General features: G+C 53.9%; 1 protein-coding gene across 5 annotated transcripts in view; it reads left to right on the top strand.

The window, feature by feature from the left end:
- The window catches only part of ITPK1 (inositol-tetrakisphosphate 1-kinase), a 180,193-nt gene that overhangs the window by 109,795 nt on the left and 46,108 nt on the right, over positions 1 to 24,290 (top strand). For all 5 annotated transcript variants that reach the window (XM_042990419.1, XM_042990421.1, XM_042990422.1 and 2 more), the window contains one exon: positions 20,507 to 20,624. In XM_042990419.1, the coding sequence (XP_042846353.1) occupies positions 20,507 to 20,624 (118 nt within the window). The remainder of the gene's footprint in view (positions 1 to 20,506; positions 20,625 to 24,290) is intronic.

Genomic DNA, 24,290 nt, shown 5'->3' with positions numbered 1-24,290 from the left:
TGCCTGCTACGTAGGAATTGTGCCCGTGTGTTTGTGCAGTGAAGGAGCTTTGTGGTGCTGGCTTTGCAGTGCTGGCTTCGTGCAGGGCATCCTGGTGGGTCAGAGAAAGGAGCAAATGGCTCCAGGGGACAGCTGGGAACGGGACACAGGGAGGGCTCATGAGGCAGATCGTGCTGCCTGGTGGGTGCGCCTGGGGAAGCCTTGGGGTGTGGAGAGCCGCAGGAGGAACAGGCTGGGGAGCTTGGACTTTATCCTGCAGGCCGGGGGTTAGAGTGAGAAGATCCGATTTCACTGGAATGAGAGAGGGCCTGCTTAGGAGGGGGAAATTGCCAAGGCAAGATGAACTCTGAGTAGTGAGGACACCATAGTCTTTGGAGCCTGGCAGTTTCTGCAGTGAAGAGAGAGCTCATCATGCCCCTGGGGGCTCAGCACTGCCCCGTCCTCATCCCAGGGCCCCTGTGATCCTCTGAGCGCCCCTACCACAGGCCCACGACAGGCCCATGAGGGGCAATGCCCCACTCCCCTCTCAGGTCCCCGGCAGCCCTTTGATTGTATGAAATGGATCTGGGAAGGGAGCTCTTTCCTCGCCTCCTGGTTGCAGGCAGAGAAGGCACGCTTTGCACAGTTGGTTTTTTTAAATGATTGTTTTACCTGAAAGGAACCAGCTTTTTGAATCAACTCTCAGTAGCTCGGCTCCCCACCCCCCACCCCTCATCTTGAAAAACCGGTTTATTGAGATAGAACTCACATGCCATTCCGTTCACTCACTTAAAGTGTATCATCGATGGGTTTTAGTGTATTCATAGATCTGTGCAGTCCATTTTAGGACATTTTCCTCACCCTGGAAAGAAACCCCAAATCTTTAACCGTCACCTCCCCTCCCGGCCCTGAGTAGCCACCACTTTCTGTCTTTGTAGATTTTCCTATTCTGGACTTTTCATAGGAACGGAATCACAGAGCACTGGACCGCATGTGACTGCTTCTTTCACTTAGCATAACGTTTTCCAGGTTCATCCCTGTCGTGGTGCGAAATGGTGCTTCCTTCCTTTTGATGGCTGTAAGCTTCCATTTGGATACACCACGTCGTGTATCCAGGTATCAGGTGACGGGTTTCCATCTTCTGGCTGTTAAGAATACCACTTGTAAGCTTGTATGTACACATTCTCATTCCTTCTGGTAATATACGCCCAGGAGGGGGATTGCTGGGCCACGTGGCAACTGTTACTCGATCCAGGAGCCACCAGACTGTTTTTCCTAGAGCCGCACTGTTTCACATGCCCACCAGCAGCGCAGAAGGGTTTTGCTTTCTCCACATCCTCACCAGCACTTACCCAGCTCTGACTTTAGCCATCCTAGCGGGGGTGAAGTGGTTTTGATTTAAATTTGACTTAAATATCTTGTGGTTTTGATTTAAGTCTCCCTGATGATGGCCGATGCTGTCAGGCATCTTTCCGTGTGCTCGTTGGTCATTTGTATACCTTTCCTGGAGCCCTTTGTACACTTCGTGCATAGATGTCTGGAGCCCACAGATTTGCCTTTTTCTTCCTCTGGCCTGTTATTATCCCCCAGAGCAGACCGGTTTGGAACACCGGCACGGGAGTCCGTTGCCTGGGTTCAGAGCTCTCCCCACCGCTTCCTGCTGGTTGGCTTTGGGAATGTCTTTTAAGTTCCCCTGTGCTTCAGTTCCCTTATCTGTAAAATAGGGGCAGTCCTAGTCCCTGCCTCCCGGGGCTGCGGGAGGACCGAGTGTGTTGACGTGGGCTTGACGGCCTCGGAGGCCAGGCAGGGGCCTCTGCTGGGGCCCATGTGTGGCCTGCCGCTGCCTCCCAGTCTAGCTTCAGAGTCCGGTTTCCTCGGACGTCGGAGGAGATGGCTTCCAAGGCCCTTCCTGCTCTGGTCTGTCCAGACAGGCTCGGCCGCACCGCAGTAACAGGCGGGTCCTGCAACTCAGCGCGGGCTTGTTCCTACCCTGGGGCCCACGTCGTCAGAGGGCAGGCTGAGCTCTGCACGCCTGAGAGCTGGGGTGACAGAGCGGCAGCAGACCGGTCCTCACGGCAGAAGGAAGAGAAATCCGCGAAGCGCGCTCTGGCTCATAGTTTCTGCCCCAGGGTGACGCGTGCCGTGGCCTCATTGATTCTCGTGGCCGTGACTGACCGCAGGGAGTCAGGCACTTATGATCTGCTTGCGGGCCAGGGGGCCGTCTGCGGTGACAGTAATCCAGCAGCCCCACCGTGCGCTTTCCTTCTGAGGCTTAAACGTGGCAGTTGCTGTGAGGCTTGAGCAGCTGACAGGCACAGTGCCCTTGGAGCGGTGCCTGCTCCGAGCGTGTGCACGCGTGTACACGTGGTCCCCCGCTCTTCCTTACCAGTGGTGCCTGGGGCGTCATGACAGGTGTAGCACTGAGTGACCCTTCCATCATGCCAGCCTATTATTATTATTATTATTATTATTATTATTACTGCCACCCCACCACAACCACCACCATATGGACAGTAGCTGCGCGTCACAGCTGACCTAGGAGTTCTCAGTCACGATTGTAGTCAGTGAGGCAGCGATTATGAAAATGTCCCCAGATTGGAGGTGTTCTTTGTGAAATGAGCACTGACTTCAACTAAAGGCAGGGCCCGGTGGTGGTCGGGGGACATGCCCGGCTCCGCCCCTCCCCAGTCGCCCCACCTGCCGTCCAGGGAACGTGCTGGGATGGCACCGTAGGATGGGGACATTGAAAGCTGCGGCGGCCACCTCCGAAGGTGGCTGCCGTGAGCAGCGGTGATCACCTCCAAGACCAGAGCTCTGCGCGGCCCCCAACCCCTAGGGCTCAGAAATGATTTCCCAGCCGCGCTGGATCAAACCCTTCCAACCTCAGATGTTTACTGGGTGGGCCGCCAGCCTGGGGCTCTGTGCCGCAAGCTGGAGGGATGGAGGGGAAGCAGAAGAAACCAGATTCTGTTGTTCCAGGCCTTCTAACCTGATTAGGGAGATGATACCTAAACCTGATGTAAATTAAGCGAGTTTCTGTCAGTTTGGAAGCAGCGCTTAGTGGCCTGTGGCCTCCTGGCTGGTGGTGTCAGAATCGGAACCCTGGGCGCCAGCAAAGGATCTGGGCGGCCACCGTGGAGCCCTGCGAGAGGCTACCGCTTCCCGAGCAGGTCCCAGCTGGCCTTCGGTGCCCGGGGCGCTCCACATCTCTTATCTCACTTTGTGCTTCTGTCAGTGCCTGGGAGAATGGAGTTACTTCCCCGTTTTCCAGGTAAGGATACAGGCCCGAGGAAGTTAAGGTACTCGCCCGGGGTTGCTTAGTCCAAACACGTCGGAGCCAGGATCATAGCTCGTGCTCTTTCAGATAGGCCTCAGGATGGCTTTGGGGTGTGAGGGCCAGTGATGCAGGGGCACCTGAAGGAAGAGGTCACCACCATCTGGGATTGCCTCCGACCCAGCTGGTGCTGCACAGTGATAAACGTTAACCAGCAGGTGCCAGGGGAGGCAGAACTGGGCATAGTTGGTGACCCTGGCCTCAGAGGACAGATCCTGTCCTGAGGTGGCCATGAAGTCAGTCTCGTCATGACTCCTGCCCTGGGTTACAAGGCCACCCTCCCCACCCCCCGCCATGGTGGAGATGGCCACACAATCTGCCCATTGTGCGCCCAGATCAGGCGGTGACGGTGAATCATTCTTTCTCCCCAGGGGAGGCTGGTGCCATTTAGTGCCATTAGCTGTGTGCAGGGCCTTTCCTGTGTGGAGAGGAAGACCGGTCCCCCAGGCAGACCCACGACTTTATGACCCTGTTACCAGCCCCAAGCAGAGCAGGACTTTGTACAGCACCAGGCGGTACAGTGGGAGGGGCCGGCTGCCCTGGGAGCCTGAGCTCTGACCCAGCACACTGGCCATGTGTGTGTTGGGGGGGGGCGCGGGGGAGGGAGGCAGTCAGGGTTTGAGGTGCATTGGGTTTCAGAAATCCTAACGTTTGTTAGTAATAAATTTTTCCAGGGTTGACGAAGGAACTTTTATGCACGTAGTTTCAGGGTTCCTTAGCCTCGGCACTGTTGACTTGTTAGGCTGGATGATTCTGTACTGTGGGGCCATCTTGTGCACTGCGGGGTGTCCAGCAGCATCCCTGGGCCCCACCCACTAAGTGCCAGGAGCGCCACCCTCAATTGTGACAGCCAAAACTGTCTCCGGACACTGCTGCGTGTCTCCTGGGGGCAGGCTCGCCCCTGGGTCGAGACCCCTGCCTTTCTGGGAGCTCGGCAGCTGTGAGAGCTCCGGTGGGTAAGTGAAGCCCTTCTGATTTAAAAGCGTGGATACTGAGCCCTCATTGGATACAGTATCTGAGTTTTGGGGATTGGGCTCTTCAGGCCAGGAGGTCTGGAGTCTTCGTGGATTCTTCCTTTGGTAACACCTGTAGCAGAAAGCTCGCTTTCTTCCATCCTCCTCCTGGCCTGTTTTGGGGCCATGACTTCCTGACTTGGCTTCCACGTTCCCCGTATGCTCTTAGGGTTAGGGTTAGAGTTAGGGTTAGGGTATGCTGTACGCTCACAGTTAAGCCATTGTGGTTTCCTTCACCTTTGGTAAATCACAAAGCTTCTCACCAGCCAAGCCGGCCTCTGCTGACCTCAGTCCTCCGAGGCATGAGGACCCTCCTTCTCTGAGCCCCTCCCTGCACAGCTCATGCTGGTGGGGTCCATGCCCACTGTCTCAGGCCTCCCACCGCCCACACCCACTTGCTTCTAGCCCCTGACCCGGCCTGCGCCTCTCAGCCTGTTCATTGATCTCTAAGATCAGTCATTGAAGATCTGTTAATGTCATTCATTCAACGAGTCTTAGTTGAGCACTTCCTCTGTGCCAGAAATCCTCAAAGAAGTTGCAGGTACAGTGATCAATAAGACAGATGAGGTGGACTGGGCCCCTGCCCCCACAGAGGTGTATCTGTGTGTGTGTATGCAGGGTGTGGGGAAGGAGAATGCAAACAAAACACAAGCAAATAGGAAAAAGGAACACAATCTCCAATTATGGGAAGTTCTAGGAAGAAGGAAACTCAAGGCTTGTCTAACAGGGAAGTTCTTGCCATTTCATCCTGCCGCCTCTCTGAGGAGTTGACAACTGGGACTGAGGTCGAAATTTAAGGCCTTTTGACTGAGGGGTGATCGTGGAGCAGGCCGGGGGGGCACGTCTACCAGGCTCTTTGGCAGGACAGGCACAGAGGACACTGAATAAGCCGGTGAGGCTGAAGCACTTGCCCAGGGGAAGAGCATACAAAGTGAGCATACCCAATGCTTGCTGGTTAGAGCAGGGCCGAAAAGGACACTGGGAAGTCAGTGGTCTGCGGCCCCATGGTCACTGCCACGGGGTGTGGTGTGGCAGCAGTGGCTCCCTGTCATGTGCGGCTGGGGCCTGTACTGGAGGCTGGGAGGCTGGGGCAGCTGAGCACAGAGGTAGGGGCCCAGGCACCTCTGGCTAGAGTGGCCCTTGGCCTTCCCAGAGTTCAGCAGCGTGCTGCAAAGCCTGCACTGGTTCCACACGACTCCTCTACCCCCACCGACAGCAGTGTGGGCACCCCGAGTTCTGTGACTAACGCTGGCACCCCCCCAGCAAAGCGCAGGGGAGTCCGTGGGCATCGGGGAGGCCTTGGCTTGTTCTGGGAACTGAGAGTTCAGCTCTGGCTGCAGGGCTGGGGGAGGGTGGGCGTGTAGGGCAGGCCAAGCAGCCCTGTGGCCTGGATCCTGGGAAGTGGCCCGAGGGCAGGGTGGCTCCATAGCCTCATCTGAGCATTGTGGGGACGGGCATGGGGAGCAGGTGGGCATGTGGGCCTGCGTGTGTGGAGGGGGCGCACGGGGCTTAAAACAGGTGCTTGAGGAGTGCGGCAGCTGCTGCGTGACCCGGGACCGGGCAGCCCCTTCTGGTCCTCACTTTGCTCAGCTGCCAGCTCTGACCGTGGGGTCAGGTGACTGCTGGGACCCCCCCCTGTGGCCCCCACAGCGACCCCTTAATAGAAATGCTAGTCTCTCCTGGTTTAGCGTCAGCCTGGGAGGGGTGCCTTCTGACCAGCACCCAGCCCTGCAGGCCCCTTTCCCAGGTCCGTAGGCGCTGTGACAGAACATGTGACATTCGTCAGGGTGAACAGCCTGGCCAGGCACTGTGCCAGCCTCTGCTGACGGAAGATGGAGAACGTGTATAAGTTTGGTGCTGAAGTCTGGGGATAGAAAGGGAGGGATTGTTTTCCATGGGGGCCTGGGAACGGCGGGGAGAAGGCATTTGCTGTCTCAAATAATAGCCTTCTATTTACTTCCAGCCCTTTCTTCCTCAGCATTTGGGGTGATGTTTTGGCGGGAGCTAATTTCTCCATAGGCTTTTCTGTCAGCACTGCGAACAACAGTTTCTCACCCATGGGGACCACACTGTCGTGCTCACGCTGCTCGCCAGGTGGCCGAGTGAGGCACATGACATTAGATTGTCTGGGAAGATGACCCAGATGGACAGTCGTGGGGGACATCTGGCTTTGGGGGACACGTGACTTGGAGGCCAAAGGCGGGGACACCGAGGCTAGCGTGCAGAGCCCCACGCCCAGGAGAACCCGTGGTCTGTGGGGCGCTCGGGCCCTCTCACAGCACCTCCCCTCCCCTCATCTGGAAAGGGTCTGATGTCCCATCAGCGGTATGAGTCTGTACAGCTCACTGTGGGGACAGGGTCCTGGCTGCTCCGACCTCTCCTTGTCCCTCCTGAACCCCTTGTGCTGTGACCATTCTGTTCGTCAGCAGGGACGGGTGCGGGGGTGGTCCTTGCTGGCCCTCTGCTCCATGGGAGCTTTGTCTGCCCCTCCCGAATGCCCCAGTGTTTCTCCCACCTCGTGCCTAGCCTGGGCCAGTGAACCTTTCCAGTCATCTCATGGACTGTGATTCTGGTGGATTCCTTAGGTGTGGCTCTCAGTGGTCCTGACCGTCTCCTCCCACCTCTGCTGCCCAGTCGGCCCCTTCCCATCTTAGGCACAGCCACAGTCGGCTCCCCACAGCCTTGAACCTTTTCAGGGGCTCCCGTGTGTCTGAACAAAGATGGTCTTCCCTTCCCCACACAAAGCCATTGTTCTGACACTAGATCTTGGAAATGACTTCACATCAGCCCTTCAGGCTGCCTCGTTCTGTTTCATGGCTGCATGGTATTGCTTTAAATCCTTTTCTTAACCAGCTCCCCACTGATGTTTCAGGAACAAGCCATAGTGATGAAATAATCTGTATGCGAATCTGCGTGCACACGTGGGGAGTTCCGTGGGATGAATACCTGGGAATGGAAATGCCAAGGTTGTGTGTTCTTAATTTCGGCTGGTGCCCAGTGTCTTCCCATAAGGTTGTATCAGTTTACATTCCCACCAACCTAGAGCTGGTCTGTGTCCCGCCCCCCCCCCCCCCCACTTTTGGAAATGCTTCTCATTGGTTTAATTTGGCATAGAGTTCTGGAATATCAGGGGGTGCCAGACCCTCACCGTACCCCCATCCCATTGTGTTTGCCACTGGCACTCAGGGCCCTGGCAAGGGCAGTGTCTGTGCCAGGCTCACGCAGCCTGTCTGGACCTTGACCCCAGGCCACCTCGCTTCTGTCTGGTGCTCCTGTGTTCATACCTCGCCTTTCTCTCCAGAACTCCCTGTGCTGTGAGGGCCTGAACACCCCAGCCCGAGCTCACGGGTTTAAATAACGGGTCTGGAGAGCAAGTACGCTGAGGGGCAGAGGGCATCATTTTCCTCTCACCGGCTCTGTCAAATCATGCCAGAGGTCAGGCAGTAGCTCCGTCCTTCCTGCACGGCTGAGTCTGGCACACATGTCCCTAATGCCGGCTGTGTTGGACACACTGCTCAGGCCCATCCCTTCCAAGTTCGGCCCCTGGGCCTCACGTGCCGATAGACTGGTCACTGCAAAACTCAAAGCTGGCCCCGCCACTCCCCGGCACAGGACCCTGTTGCTTTAGGATCACATCCAGACTCCCTGGCTGGTGTATCTCCAGCTGTCTGTTCTGCTTTCTGCCTTACGTAACCTCCCCTTTGAGACCTATGTCTGCCCAGCCATGCCGGCCTCCTTCACCCCGTGCCTCTGCGTTTGCTGTCCCCTCTGCCTGGAATGCCTTTTCTCCTTGTGGCCCATGCCGGTGACCCTTATGCCTCCAGCAGCACTGGCCTCCGGAAACCCTGTCTATTCCCTCCACCCCCCTCCCCCCACGGCCAGATGAGTGCCGTGACCCGCATCCCTGCATATTCACATATGGCAGTGCTTCCCTACTCTGTCCTCACCAGTCACCTTTACATCTCTCCACACTTAGGGGAGCCCCCAGTGAGGGTGGGCAGAATGCGACTGCCTTGTAGCTGCAGAGGTGCCCCCCACCCCGATGTGCGCACGTGCGCACACACACACACACACACACACTCTCTCTCTCTCTCTCTCTCTCTCTCTCTCTCTCTCTCTCCTCAGGAGCTCCGTCTCTTCCTGGCCTCGTGTTCTCTGGGAGGCCTCAGGCTGAGGTCTCAGACACTGGCGAGCTCCCCAGAATACAAATGAGGGCCGATTAAGACCAAGGTGTCTGTGGGCGTGGAAGGCCAGCTCTCCCCAAGGAGCCATTTTAGAAAAGTCAGAGACGTAGCGGGTGAGGAGGTGCCCTCTACATACCAGGGCTGGGTCTGTAAGGAATGGAGGGTTATCTTAGTCACTGCACAGAAAGGCAGTCCCGGTACGTGTGGTCTCGCTCAAGCTAGCGAACTGATGTCTGTCCCTGATGTGGAGCCATTGGCTATCCGCCATTCGTGTTCCTGTCCTTCCCTCTACTGTTGTGGGAATGTGTGTCACTGTCCTAACAAGACCGGGTTCTGTGTAGTTCTTACACTGTGTACTTGCTTGAGGGCAGCAGGCCCTGGGCTCCAGGACCCAAAGAGCTTTTTTTGTTCACTTATCACTTCAAAGTATCAAAGAATCCTAGGACTGGAAAGTCAGAAAGGATATAAATGCATCATTGCAACCTACTGGTTTTTAGATGGGAGAACTAAGATACAAGTGACTTAGGTGGCTTTCAGAAGTATGCATAAAGTTAATGGCAGTCTTAGGACTTGAAGCCGATTTCTTTTTTTTTATTTAAAAAAACATTTTTTTTAACGTTTATTTTATTTTTGAGACAGAGAGAGACAGAGCATGAACGGGGGAGGGTCAGAGATAGTGGGAGACACAGAATCTGAAACAGGCTCCAGGCTCCAAGCAGTCAGCACAGAGCCCGACGCGGGGCTCGAACCCACATACCGCAAGATCGTGACCTGAGCCGAAGTCGGACGCTTAACCGACTGAGCCACCCAGGCGCCCTGAAGCCAATTTCTTAATTCTGCCTCTACCTTAATTTTCACAGTGTCTTAGGGTCCTTTGTGTTGGAATCGGGATCACCCAGGTGCAGCTGGGCTGAAAGAGATGGTCAGCCAGTGACTGGAAGGCAAAAAAGCCTCGACTGATGGTCAGGGACTGTTACATGGTGTGTGTACTGCACAGCTCAGTGGTAGACTGCGAATGGCACCATGTGTGGCAGGACTTGGCAGTTCTGTCCCTGGTATGGACCAGGTGCTGCCACAACCTTCTCTTGGCCTCTGGGAGCCTACTCCCAAGGTTCAGCTGCATGAATCTCCAGCCCCAGCCCCATGCCAGCCCTGGCTACCTCTTCAGACCCCTGGCTTGTGATTCTTGAACAGCCGTGGGTGCTTTGGTCTGGCTAGGGCCATGGTTGGCTGCCTGGCACAGTCTGATGCATCCAGGCACTTGGGTCTAGCGTGGATTCCTCAGGACTGTCTGTGGTATGTGATTTTCTGTAAGGTGTAATGAACAGGCATGTATTCTGGGTGGTGCCGGGAAGGCTTAGCCTGGGGGACATTTGACCCTGGCTTCAGATGATTTCACGTCCGTGAACAGCGGTTGATTTCATGGCTTCAGTAGTCTGCGCAGAGGATTCGTTAGCTGTCCTCCCCAGAAAGCTTTGCTCAGCACGGCTCATGACCTCATCCTCCTGTGGAGCTAGTCTCCCGGGAATGGGGTTCACTTTCTGCAGAAGCGTACTGTGCCTTTGATGGTGTGATTGCTCATGACACCGTTGTATCTGTTTGTCCTCCCTCCGGGGGTCCCCCGCCTTCACCGCAGGCATCCTGTGCGTCCGGAGACGCACGTGCTGGCCCTGAGAATTCTGCACGTGTCCTTCCCTTGGTGCTGCATGGATCTTCATCCCAGAGGCCTTTGTGGACTCCGGCATCTGGCCCGATCATTTGCTTATTCTCCTGAGAGGTGGCTGTCTTGTGGCTGTTGTTAGTTTGTCTTGATCCGGGCTCAGGAATAGAAGCAGAGACTCTGGCCCAACGTGTTGGCTCCTTGGGGCCTTTGGGAGCAGAGTGAACCAGGGTGGCCCTGGGGTGCCAGGAGGAGGAGATGGGGTTGTGGGCTCATCTCTGCCGCTTCGCTGTGTGCCCTCGGGCTTGTTTCTACTTCCTTTCACCTTTCTGGAAAGACGGGCTAAGGGGCCCTTAGGTCTTGCGAGGTCTGACAGTCTGTGACTCTTCCTCTGGCAAAGGAACTTGCAGACTCTATTGCCATTTTTTCTCGGGTGCTTTACCTTGTCCTCGCACCAGAGGCCGCGTGCTTGATCTCACAGGCTGTGCCACCAGGCTCACAGCCGAGGCTTGGGTTGACAGCACACGAGAAAGATGTACTTTTCTTTTTTTAACATAAATTTTATAAGAACACACATGAGAAATCCTGGCCATGGCTAAAATTTAGATGCTTTTCCTTTGGCCAGGCCTCCCCGAGCCAACTAGAGGGCTCTGGAACCAGATGGCCTGGATTCAGATGCCATCGTGGCTGCTTCCTTACTCGGAGAGCCTGGGCCAGGTACTGAGGCGCTCTGAGTCTTTGTTTCTGTCTGTCCAGTGGGGCTGCTAATAGGACCTAGTGCGTAGGCTGGTTGTAAGGAATAAATGTGTCGGATCCTGAAAGTGTGTAGAACACTATCCATTACTTGGTGGGCATGCAGGAAAAGTTAGCTGCTATCATCACCATCATTACCGTAGTTATTAATAATAACTCATTGTAACATCTTGCCGGGACCTCCATCTTGGTGTTAAGACTTTAGGAACTGGAAGCTTCCTCGCTTTCATCCAGCACTTGGTGTGGAAGGAGCTAGTTCAAAGGGCAGCCTTTGTGGTCATCAGCTGGAAGGTCTGGGCGTGGGTTGTGCTATCAGGAAGAGTCAGAAGGAGTGAGATTATGTTGAGTAAGCCCAGGGTTACCTCTTTCCCATAAAAACCCCTGTGAGTAATTTCCACCGGCCGCAGGTCTTCCCCAGCATTCGTTTGGTGACTAAGCACTAATTAAAACACGCCAACCCTGACTCACGGAATCAGCTTGGAGAGCTTGTTCTGTGCATGGCACGTGGGATTCACCCTGAGTGCCCATGCTTATCTAACTTCTGGAACCGAGTGATGATCAGGATTCTGAATCCCACGTGCTGTGATCCCCAGCTGATCGCTGCCGTGATCTGTGGTGATGGCTGCCGTGGTCTTGGGGAGGTGTGGTGGAATTGTGCCCCATTTCCCATCCTTGATCCGCTCCACGTAGAAGGCTGGAGTCCCAGAGAAGGTGAAGACAAGGCAGGCTATACTGAGAGCAGGGAGCAGGTCCTTGCTTCCCTGCTTAGTTCAGTGCTTTCGTTCTCCCCCACCCCCCCCCTTTTTTTTTAATAAGGTGAAGTATAATACATACGCAGAAAACCGTGGGTATAAGTGAGTGCATGATAGATTTCGCAAACCAGATACACCTTGTATCCACCACCAGATCAAACTGTAGAGCAGGACTGCTCCCTAGAGCCACTCGTGGGCTCCCCACTCCTTCCCTGCCTGTGCCCAACCTGTCCTGCCCCTTCTTTCTCTTTCCACTCTCAGTGAGGACTTCTGTCCTCCCGTGTGACATCTTCCTGGGGGAGGGGAACAAGGACCCTGGAAGGAAGGAGGCTGGTTACCAAACTAGAAGATGAACTTTCTCCGACGTGTTGGATGCCCTCAACTCCCTGTTCCATGAATGGCTTCCAGTCCAGTCTTCCCACACCATTCCTGGCCAGCAGGGTTTTTCTGAAACCGACTTCAATCCTAAAATTCTCCTCTTAGAAAGCATCTCTGCCTCTCCCTCCAGCCTTCAGGTTAACATGCAGAATGCTTGGCAGGGGAACCTGGCACTTAGCTTGCCTGGCCCTGCAGGCGACTCCTTCTTAGCATTCACCATGCTGCTTCCTGTCCCACCTCTCTGGAGATTGAGAGTTCTGGACATTTAGAGTCCCGAAGAACAGGCAGGGCTTGCTGTCCCCACAGTGCTTGCTTAAGGTTTCCTCTGTAAGTGCTTAGATAGGACTACTCAGGAAGCCATCGTTCAAATAGGCGGCCTCCCAGAGACCCAGACTGCTTGGTCCATGGGGGGGGGGGGTGGGGGTGGGTGGTCTGGGCAGTTCTAAGGCTCTTCGTTCTTGTCCTCCCACTGCTGGCCCCAGGCTTCAGCTCTCTCTTTTCCTGTTCTAGGCCTGCTTGACTGAGTTGTGCACAGGTTCTCCAGCACTTAGATTCGAAATGGGTCCTTAGACTTTCTGGGAATTAAAGCACTTCAGCCACATAACTTGTGTTTGGGGAGGTGACAGGGTGCACTGCAGGGGCCTTGGGTTTGACACTGTAATGGCTGGTTTTGAATCCTGACAAAGTCGCAGCTGATTGCGTGGCTTTGGGCCAGTCACTTGGCCTCTCAGATGCTCAGTGTTTTCATCTATAAAATGGGAATAAAAATACAGGTGTTTACTCTATAGACCACAGAGATTGCTTTGTGAGTCAAATCTAGCGTTTTGTGTGATTGTAGCTTTTAGAAACCAGAAAAATGGTTTATTAGTATACCATGGTGGGCTTTAAAATTAATTAACTAATTAATTTATTTATTTATTTTGAGAGAGAGAATCCCAAGCAGGCTCTGCACTGTCAGCACAGAGCCTGACGCAGGGCTCGAACTCACGAACTAGGAGATCATGACTTCAGCTAAAATCAAGAGTCGAATGCTCAACTGACTGAGCCACCCAGGTGTCCCTGTCTGCCATGGCAGATTGTTATGATTACTACCTAAAATATCCATGCTTGAGGAACTGAGAAGTTTTGCAATCTTTTGTATTCTTAACCCAAGAATATATGGTATATAATCCAAGAGACACGAAAACGTTCATCTACACAAAAACCTGTGTACAAATGTTCACAGGAGCTTAATTCATAGTAGCCATAAGATGAAAATAAACCCGATGCCCGTTAGCTGTTGAACAGATCAACAGAGGCGGTATATCTACACAGTGGAATATTGCTCAGCCATCAAACACAATGAAGCAGTGACACGTGCTACAGCATGAGTGAACCCTAAAAACGTTATGCTAAGTGAAAGAAGCCAGTCACAAAAGACTGCATTGATTCCATTTATAAGAAATGTCCAGGGACACCTGGGTGGTTCAGTCGGTTAAGCGTCCAGCTTCGGCTCGGGTCATGATCTCACGGTCTGTGAGTTCGAGCCCCGCGTCGGGTTCTGTGCTGACAGCGCTCAGAGCCTGGAGCCTGCTTCAGATTCTGTCTCTCTCTCTCTCTCTCTCTCTCTCTCTCTCTCTCTCTCTGTCTCTCTCTGTGCCCCTCCCCTGCTCGTGCTCTGTCTTTAAAAAAATTAAAAAAAAAAAAAAAAGAAGAAGAAGAAGAAATGTCCAGAATAGGCAAGTGTCTAGAGGCAAAAAGTGGTTTCCAGGGGCTGGAGGGAATGGGTGAATTGAAGCTGATAGCTAAAAGGTATGGGATTTTTTTTTTTGAAGTGATGATAATATCTTATAACTATGCTTTTGGTTGCACAACTCTATCACATATTGGAAGCCACTGGATTGTAAGCTTTAAGTGGGTAAACTGCATGGTATGTGGTCAATAAACTGTTTTAAAAAAACATCTCAGGAGGTAGGGGCTGCGACCCTCTCCATTTCACAGAAGAGGACTGAGGCTTATGGAGGCCCAGAGTCGCAAGTAGGGAAGGCAGGATTCTACCCCAGGTCCAGCAGCCCCCCGCTCCCATGCATGGAACCTCTTCACAGGATTGGCTTCCACCTTATAGAGGAGGAAGAGGCCTAGAGAGGAGAAGGGGCTCCCAGTGCCCTGTGTGGTGCTCCTTCCTCCATCCTAGCTCCCCACCTCTACAGGGGAGATTTCTAGAACCATCCACTGGGCTTGAATCTCCCACTCCTGCCATGGAGGCCAGAGGTGAGGAAGTGCCCGGCTGGGCTCTCAGGCACACACACGGTCCAGCAGGAGGCCTTTCAGTGGCTGGGTCACAGGTGTGATGAGATGAGGCCTGTGTGCCAGGTCTGAGGTGGGTGGTGTCCTTGACTCACAAAAGCTCTTAATGTCGATGGCGTCCAGTTTATTTTTTCTTTTCTTGATTGATTATACTTTTAGATTTTTTTTTTTAATGTTTACTTATTTTTGAGACACACACACACACACACACACACACACACACACACACACAGAGCGGGAGCAGGGGAGGGGCAGAGAGGAGAGGGAGACACAGAATCTGAAACAGGCTCTAAGCTCTGAGCTGTCCGCACAGAGCCCGATGCGGGGCTTGAACTCACGAACCGCTAGGCCATGACCTGAGCCGAGGTTGGACGCTTAACTGACTGAGCCACCCAGGCGTCCCTGATTGTACTTTTAGTATCGTGCCTAAGAAACTGTTGTCTGATTCAAGGCCAGGAAGATGCGCACCAGTGTAATCTTCTGAGAGTTTTATAGTTTCAGCTCTCACGTCACAGGAAATTTTTTTGTCGTTTTTTGAGAGCTAGAGTGCACGTACATACAAGCCAAGGAGGGGCAGAGGGAGAAAGAGAATCCAGGATTCATACCCAGTGGGGAGTCCGACGCAGGGCTCAATCCCATGACCGTGAGATCATGACCTGAGCCGAAATCAAGAGTCGGACACTCAACCAACTGTGCCACCCAGGGGTCCCACCTCATAGGATTTTTATATTAAAGGACATGGTGTTTGAAAACCATATTTCCCGGCAGTGTGTGTATAGCTGGTCCTGGGTATGTGGTGGCTGCTATTATTTAAAAGTTATGGAGTGCCTGGGTGGCTCAGTTGGTTAAGCAGCCGACTTCGGCTCAGGTCATGATCTCGCGGTCTGTGAGTTCGAGCCCCGTGTCGGGCTCTGTGCTGACAGCTCAGAGCCTGGAGCCTGTTTCAGATTCTGTGTCTCCCTCTCTCTGACCCTCCCCCGTTCATGCTCTGTCTCTCTCTGTCTCAAAAATAAATAAATGTTAAAAAAAAAAAATCACCTTTACTTAAAAAAAAAAAACAAAAAAGAAAAAAAAAGAAAAAAAATAAAAGTTATGATGATGATGATTTTTATTTATTATCATCTTTTCCATAATTAATCTCTCACTGGGTTTCCCATCTGGCTCGCTGCCTCTTGCTCCTTCTGGAAAGACAGTGTTGCTGTTTGAACGTGTCTCTGGCAGGAGAGGTGTGTGGGATTGAAGAAAAGGTACATCTGGTTACTTAGCCCCCTCCCTCCATGCCCCCCCCCCCAATTTTCTGTTATTGCAGAGAATTTAAAAATACTTGGTGGACTCCTTAACACACTGCTGGGTCTCAGGACCCAGCCTCGAGTTAACTGCTTACGACCGCTCTTGTCTTGCCTCTGCCTTACCTCACCGTCCCCTGTGCCTGGTTACTTTGAAGCAAATTCCACACATCATATTTAATCATAAGTCACTTCGGCATGCATCTCTACAGAATGAATCAGCCCTTTCTAAAAGGGGGTCTGCAGTGTTTCGGGGGAGTGGGCCAGAGTGCCCTCTGCCTCTGAGAATTGAGGGGGCAGGAATTGTGCTGGGTGCCTCTCTCACTCCCCTGTAAGGAGCCAGCTGGCGTCGTGGGCTCGGCCAGGACCCGAGCGGTCCACGGCGGGGTGCACCCTGGAGCCTGGGCTGCCACAGGGCAGGGGATTGTGTGGTGCTCCGGGCGTCAGCAGAAGGACTGACCCCAGGGGCAGGGCTGGCATGCCCCTCGGTCTGCTGGAGGGGGCAGGGCAGGATGAGCTCAGAGACCTTGGGTCAGGTCTGCTGCCGAGAAGCCACACGTTGTCCAGTCATGAGAATCCTGTTTGTTTTTCTACCTACCAACTCCTTTCCCGTCTGGGTCTTAACTGCCCTCAGCCTCTCCCTGACATAGGTTTTATTCAGAATGTGCATGTTGCGCATCAGGAAACAGAATCTCAGAGATTAACTGCGGTTTCTTTTTCACAGACCTCGGGTGAGTGGTAGACGTAGGATTTGAACTTGGGACTTGTGCCTGCGTTTTCCGTTAGATAAGAGCAGACGCTTGCGTCTCCCTGCTCATTTCCTGTCCATAAATGGAACTGCAGAGGAAATGGTATCTGTGATGTTCACCCCGGTTCTCTCATCTGGCTCACATTCTCAGTGGGGAAGTGTTGACTTCCCCCAGCCCAGCAGACAGCGCTCGGTTTCCCTCTTGGCATCATCATCCTATGGGCCTTGGGTCGGGGGGCACCTGGCTGGCCTCTGCCCCTTCGTCCCCTCAACGGACAGCATTCTCTGGCCCCCTGACCAGGGCCGTCTGTGTCTGCTCTCCCCTCTTTTCAGGCTCCCCCCTAACGTCCAGGCTCCCTTTGTAGGTGCTCGGTGGCAGGCGTGCTGAAGGAACATGTGTTTACCATTTGCCATGGAGACTGTTTGGGCCTTTCTTCTTCTGAGTGGCGATAAAACGGTACAGGGCGCTCACCCTTCCAGCAATTTGTTTGGTAATTCTAAGAGACTTGTGAAAAATGCATGAGGCCTGTGGTACAATAGATAAGCTGAAAGGCTTGGAAGGAAATCCACTTGTGGATAGTGGGGCGATTGGAAAAACTCTTTCTTTGCCCTCTCTGTCCTTGTCCCAAAAGAGATTGTGTTTAGGAATAATTCTTCTGTTAATACTGATGCTTTCATCCTGGGTCAAAAGCTTGTTGGCGCCTGCTTGTCAGATATTTTCCCCTTTGGTTTCTTCTAATTTCTTTCCCTCGTGAGTTTGGCTTAAATTCATGTCTTAATGATTCTGAGTTCTCTCTTTAAGGGTCACTGCCCTAATGCATAAAAGTGGAACAAGGTCCAGCAACCACTCGGATACTCCTCTCGGGGCTTGGCTGGGGTGGAGGGGGTGATTTTTGAGGGGGAGGAAGGAGCATGTCCGGACTTCATGGGACTCCGTTGCTGGGAGAGAATTGGGCTAGCCCATCAAAGTGAGCATCTCTGATACTATACTGCCTTCTCTTTGAAGGAAGGCAGCAAGCATGTGTGTGGGTCCCCACCTTTACCCGCAATGCCTCTAGCAGGTGGCTATCTGTCCAGTTCTAAAACAGGCCCCATGTGTGGCCCTGAAGTCTGCCTCCATACATACCACTCGGCAGTTTCCTCCAGTTTAGGCTTTTAAGTCACAGATGAGGGAACTGAGACCCAGAGAAGCCAGATGACCTGCGCAAGGTGACCTTGGGAGGTGATAACAGTGGGGGCATAGGTTTCTTGAGTCCTGGGCCCTTACTCTTCCCTCTGCACTAGGCTGCTTCCCGGAGTGTTGCGATGGGGGGGGGGGGGGGTGTCAGGGTAGTTCAGTGCCTTCAGGTCATAACCCAGAACGTGAATTCAGTGGCCAGGGTTACAGATCCAGCAGGGCAAAGCATAAACGGCTTTCATTCATCCATGTGTCTCTAGTACTCTGCACGATGATCTGAGCGCTGTGAATGATGTGCAGTTGGTTGAATGAATGACCTTTTACGTGAAGACAGTGATATGACTTCATGTGTATGTGGGAATCTTGGTGTCTCCTGAATGGCATGCTCTTGTGGCAGTGTAGACCTGGTTCAGAAGAGTGGTGCTGGCACGGATAGTTGCTGTTGCGGAGCCTGCAAGCCCTTCGGCGAGGCCGAGGCTGTAGGAGAGCGGATCTGGGCACGGTCCCTGGCCTGTAGGCATCTCTGGATACACCTTCCTTAAGGACACTTCCCAGGGGCGCCTGGGTGGCTCAGTCGGTTGAGTGTCCGCCTCGTGATTTTGGCACAGGTCCTTATCCCAAGGTCATGGGACTGAGCTCCGAGTCGGGCTCTGTGCTGAGCACGGAGGCTGCTTGAGATTTTCTCTCTCTCTCTCTCTCTCTCTCTTCCCCTCTCTCCTGCTCACACACACTCTCTCTTAAAAAAAAAAAAAAAAAAAAAAAGACCCTTCTCAGCCTGCCTTCGTGGTCCCTGTGGGTGGCAGATGTGGGCTTGCCCTCATCAGCTTGGGGGCTTGTTCTGTATAAGCCGGCAGGTGGGCCAGCCACTGAGCTGAATGCTGACAGTCGCCTCCTGCAGGGGGAAGAGGAAGGTGGCTTCTCTTCTGTGTTTACATCTGTGGGATGGGTGTGCAGGGAGGAGGGGATGAGAGCGTGTCCGCCCCAGGAAGTTCGTGGATGTGAGGATGGGAAGAAGGGCTCCTCACAAGCATGTACTGGCCACCCCTTAGGGACAGAAAAAATTTTTAGACATTCAAAGAAAAAGACACAAATGAGCCCATAACCAGATACTTTGGTGGGAAACACAAGGGGGGGAGCCGATTTCAGAGGAGAAGGAGATATAAATCTCTGGCTTTGTGTTGAGAGCTCTTAAAAATGATTACTAGGAACCAAAATAGGTTCACTGAAAAAAAAAGTGGTGGTGGGGGGGAGTAATTCCAAATGGAGCTTTCTTTTTTGTTGATAAGGCTTACTTGAAAAGAAGCATTGTGGCTTTGTTTCTTGGCCTTTGCTGACCTCGCAAACGGATCTGGTAGACTGGGCGGGCAGGGGGATGAATCAAGCTGGTGTATTCATTCCCTGGGGTGGCCTTGACAAAGTACCACAAACTGGGTGGCTTAAAACACGGGAGTTTGTTTTTTCCCTCTCACAGTTAAGGAGGCTCGAAGTCTGAAGTCAAGGTGTCTGCGGGGTTGGTTCCTTCTGGAGGCACCAAGAGAGAATCTGTACCCCGCGTTTCTCCTACTTTCTGGCAGTGGCCAGTAGTCCTTGGCCAGCCTTGCCTTGTAGCTGCACGACTTCAGTCACTGTCTCTCTTGTCCGATGGTCTTCTCCCTTTGTGTCTCTCTGTCCAAATTGTCCTCATCTTAAAGACACCAGTCAATGGATTAGGGGCCATCCTAATCCCGTATGGTCTCATTTTAGCTTGATTCCATGTGTAAAGACACTATTTCCAAATAAGGTCGCACTCCCAAGCACCAGGGCTTAGTAGGGCTTGAACAGATCTGTGGAGGAGAGCACAATGCAGCTGACAATAACAACAGCTGGTGAATGGCCTCCCTCACACCCAGCCTTTTCTCGGAGCCCCTCTCTCGTTACTCCAGCACTCCATGTTTTTATCCTTAGAAACGCAGTGTTTTGGGGCCAGAGGGATGGTCTCATTTACTGTGTCTGTCTGATGTGCTGCTCTGGCCCACTGCTATGGCATGGCTTGTGTAGTCACGGAGGTGACAAGGGGCAGGGCCGGGATCCTTGTTTCCCTTTCCTGGAAATATTTTGCTCAGTTTCATGTTGAATTCTGTTAGAGTTTCTTGTTCCCCATGTGCATTAGTGTCATTTCTCCCAAGGAGACCGTAACTTCCTTAAAGGCCGGTTTGGCCATAGTTCTGCTCGCATGCCCAGAGTCTAACCCTGAAGCTAGTAGGTACTGAAGAAGCATGTTGTCCGGAGCACTTGAGGCAAGGTGGCTGCCCTGTGGTGTGTTGGTCAACAAGCCTTCACGCAGACCTTCTACTGAATGCCGGCGTTCCGCTCTCGCTGGCCCTGCCTCAGAATCCTTATCAGAGCAGGGTGCCGGGCCACTCTCCTTGAGTGCAGTCCACACATGGAGCAGATCTAGTTTCAGGTGAGGCTTTATCCAGGGGCCAGACGAGCTGATCAGGACCTGGTTGTGCTCCCTTTTCTCAGCTCTGTTTTTCTCCCTTTGGGCTCCATTTCTGAGCTTTGGCTTTGTCCGGCCTGGCCTTCGCATCTCAGGGTGACTGCTCCCAGCTGCACAGTCTCTGTGCTTCCTCTTCTCCCCAGTGTGGAAGACGATGGTCTTGTCCCAGCATTCCTAGTGAGAGCTCCGAGCCTGCCTCTGATTGGATCGACTCTGGTCACATGTTCTCTCCTGAACCAGTGGCCAGGGTGGAATATGCTGATTGGTCTGACCAATGTCATGTGATCTCGGTGTGGCTGAGTGCGTGGGGGCAGCTTCCCCAGACTGTGTGAACCCCCAGACGGAAGTCAGGGCTGGTGGAGGGAGGGGGAAGGGAGGGATGGATGAGGGAAGGGCACGTGGGATGGCATCTTGCGGAAGCCTCACGTCGTCGTCAGTCCCCCACCTCCAACCAGAAGAGGTGTGTTTTCCTTTCAGGAATACATCGATGCGCACCCTGAGACCATTGTCCTGGACCCCCTTCCTGCCATCAGGACCCTGCTTGACCGCTCCAAGTCCTATGAACTCATCCGGAAGATCGAGGCCTACATGAAAGGTACGGACACATGTGGCTTGGTGCCTGTGGCCGGTGGCAGTCACAGGGAGGCCACTGCATGGGGTGGGAGGCGGGCGGGGGAGTGTCTGATCTTTTTAGGCCCTTTGGGACAGGTAGCAGTTGAATTCCGTGGGGGCACGCATTCTTGGGAGGGCCCTTTTCTCTCCTGTGACCAGCAGAGTTAGGAAAGAAAAGCCCCAGGGTGCTCACTGGGAGAGAGAGTGGCTGCAACCACTTCAAGACGGTTTTGTTTTGTTGTCTTAAACCCACAGAGTGGCGATGAAGTGTCCCGATAACACAGTGGTTAGAGAGCAGGAGTGTGTGTAGAATAGCTGAGCAGCGGGCGGGGAAGGGGAGTTATGTAACCGGGCAAAGGAGACAAACAGAAATTGAAGGGCCTTTAATCAAACACATGGAGATGTGTAATGTGGCGGCTGGACCTCGTGGGGTACGCTCTGTTCTGGAGGGCAGGCGCCTCCCGCTTAGCTGCGGGAGCTTTTCCTGCCAGCCACATCCTCTTGTCCTTGAGGACTCATTCTCCCCACCTCCCTGGGCTGGGCAGCCCCAGAGAAGTGGGACTGCCTTCCTGAGGTGTTTATTTATGTGAGAAGGGCTTTTTTGGAAAGATTCGTGTTAACAGTGACTTAGTTCTCTTTGCCTGGTCCCAGCATTCCCTGCTGAGAGTTCTGGTTTAATTTTAAGGAAAAGTGCTTTGCCTGTGTCCTGGGCCTATATGACGATTCATCGTATAGCCCCCGTTCCCGCCATCCAGATCATGAGTGTGGCCTGTCCGGGCTGCCTTGAACCCGGAACCCTAGTGACTTGGTCCGTTGTTGTTTTGTGTGATGGTGGAACCGGTGGGGACTTTGGCTTTGCCGGACCAGAGGCAGCCCGTCTGCAAGGTTATGCCTTCTTACATTCCTTCTTCCAGTGCTCATGAAGGTGGCCTTGGTCATTCTGCTTTGCAGACAGTAGTGGAGACTGAGAGCTTAGCAGATGGACTGACATCACACAGCCTGTGGGTCGCAGAGCCAGCATCCAGTCCGGTCTCTCCAACCCGGGCTCCTAGCTCCTAGCCCTTAAGCTTAACTTACATGTTCATGGCCAGAGGGCCCTGGATCTAACAAGCACCTTGTATGGAGCAGTCATGGACCTTGGCCAGGAGAGTTGGAACGTGTCCTGTGGAAGAGCTGGGTGTTGGACGTGGCTGTCCTCGAGGGGGTCTCGAGGCCTGTTTCCCTGGGTGTCTGGCATTTAGCAGGTGGCATAGAGCATGGGCTTCCTGGGTGGCCCCCAAATGCCAGGCTCTCTCAGCATGCCAGCATCCGTTTTCCCTTGGGCCTGGAATGGCCAGTGATGATGTCAATTTCCCTTCCCTTTGCATCGTTTCCCTGGGTCCCACTAGAACCCTCCGATGAGAAGGAAGATCCATAGGGACATTGTGGCTAAACTTTGCTTCTAGAAATCCTCCTCTTCTCAGGAGTTGTGGGCATTGGATATCAACTCTGTGAAGGGACAGGAGATGACTCCAGTCCTGATGAGAAGGCCCAATTGGCGGGAGGAGTTGAGGTCAGCAGCCATGTCTTATGTCAAGTCCATGAGAAGAGTGAGGCGTTCTAATGGGGTCAGGGAGGTCACCACTGAGACGGCTTTTTCAGAGCAAAGAACACAGGCTTTGGGGGTGGGGGGACAGACTGAGGTTGTATCTGAATCTGGGCTCTTGTTGCCATGTGGCCTTGACCAAGTCCCTTGACCTAGCTCTGCTTGTTTTCTGTAAGATGTTGGTAATAAGTGGTTTATCCACAGGGTCTGGGGTTGAGCTAATTGGGATGACATCTGATGAGCATGGGTCCTGGCTCATGGTGTCACCGGGAATGGCAGCTGTTGGCACAGCTCCCGTTACCCTAGCAGGGGCTGGAGCGTCTGGACTGGATCTTGGAGTCTCTCTCAGTGTTCATGCCTAGAGAATCAGGGCTGGGGTCAAGGGTGAGCCTGGGCCTGGACTGTGAGTGTGCACAAGAAGCAGGGCTGTCCCTGGTGGGCGAGACTGAGGGGGACAGCCTGGGGCTCCCAGGTCAGGCGGTCGTGTGAGCAGAGTGGGAGAGGGCCGCAGCACGGGGGGCTTGTGTGTGACCTGCAGACCGCTGGGTCGGTGTGGGGGACTTGGAATGCCTTGTGCAGTTGGGGACCTCGCTCATGAGCAGCCACTGAAAGGGTGTGAGCTGGTGAGTGAAGGGTTCGAATACACCTGCGATCAGTGTAGGTGTGGCCTGGGGACAGGTTCTAATGGGCATTACCTATGTGCTGTTGTAAGGGTGCCCCACACCGAGCCACAGGTGCGAGGGCCCGGTGACCGACCCCCAGTGGGGAGGGAATCAGACCCCATGCTGCCGGGTCTGAGAAACCTCAAACTCAGGTGTCATCAGCTCGGGAGCTGCCTGCAGGGTTGGGGGGTGGGGAAGCCCCCTCCATGGCCAGCAAGAACGTGTTGACCAAACCCTCCAGGCAGGCTTGGTCCTAGGCCAGCAGGAATTGTTTTGTGGGTGGGCCATGACCGCTGCGCCCTGGATTTTCCTTATCGTGCACACCGAGCCGGGCTGGCATTCTTCCAGGAGGGTGGGCAGAAGCTGGGATTTCCTGGAGCCTTTTCCTGCCCCCATCCCCCCGCGGCTGTTCTCGTGGAAGCACTGCGGGCTCCCACCTTCCATCCTCCCGGAGCGGGGGCTCCTCCTCCCTGCAGATGCAGAGAACCTTCTCTGGGAGGCACATCCCCGGCACTCCTCCGCCCCACTCCTGCTATTCCTGGAGGCAGCCTGTTAAGCCTACTGTAAATGGCCGTGATTACCCTGTAAGCTCCTCAGGCAATTTAAGCAGTCCAAGTGACGCTTGGGAAGAAGGGGCTGGGTGGAGACCTCCTTGAGGTGTCCTGTCCTTCAGCTGAGGTGGCTCTCTCTGCCTCGGAGAGCCTGGGCTGCTGCAGGGACAGACCCGGGGAGGCTGCTGAGGGGAGGTGACCAGGGCTGCCCGCTCGGTGAGGGTGGGTGTGGCACAAGGGGGTGTGGGGGTGGAGGGGTCCACGCCCAGGCAGGCCTTCTGTCTCAACGTTCAGCGTCAGCTGTGCAGACAGGGGAGGCCTGCTGTCTGGAGCCCCTGGCTCCCCGTCAGACTACCTGGGTGGCATCTCGGTTCCATGCTCCCAGACCTCACCCTCTTCTAATCCAGAGCCTGGAGGGGAGGCCATTTGGTTAGTGCGAGGGTTGCCGTAGCAACAGAGACCGGAAGTAACGGTGGCTTAAATCAGATGGGACTTGGTTTCCGTGTCATGGAAAAGCCCAGAGGGAGAACCCAGACTTCTTCCAGCTGATGGTTCTGTGATGTGGGCCTCCTGGTCCACAGTGGTGCTGCTGAGACTCCAGCCGTCACATCTAAGATCTAGACAAAGGGGTGGGGAGGCGCTAAGGAAAAGGAAGCAAGGGGAAACAGCCTTAGTTATCTTTAAGGAAAGGCCCTGGAAGCCATACCACGATGCTCTGTCCACGGCCAGGACTGAGTCCCAAACTGAGCTGCAAGGGAGTCGGGGAATGTGCTTTCTGTTCTGGGCAGCCATGTGCCCAGCTACAATGTGCAAGCTTTGTCACTGTGGAAGAAGGGGGAGAACAGATTTGA

The sequence above is a fragment of the Panthera tigris genome, chromosome B3 (genome assembly GCF_018350195.1).
Source record: "Panthera tigris isolate Pti1 chromosome B3, P.tigris_Pti1_mat1.1, whole genome shotgun sequence".
Lineage (NCBI taxonomy): Eukaryota > Metazoa > Chordata > Mammalia > Carnivora > Felidae > Panthera > Panthera tigris.
Note: the sequence above shows the minus strand (reverse complement) of the source record. Positions and strands in the feature narration are given on the sequence as shown.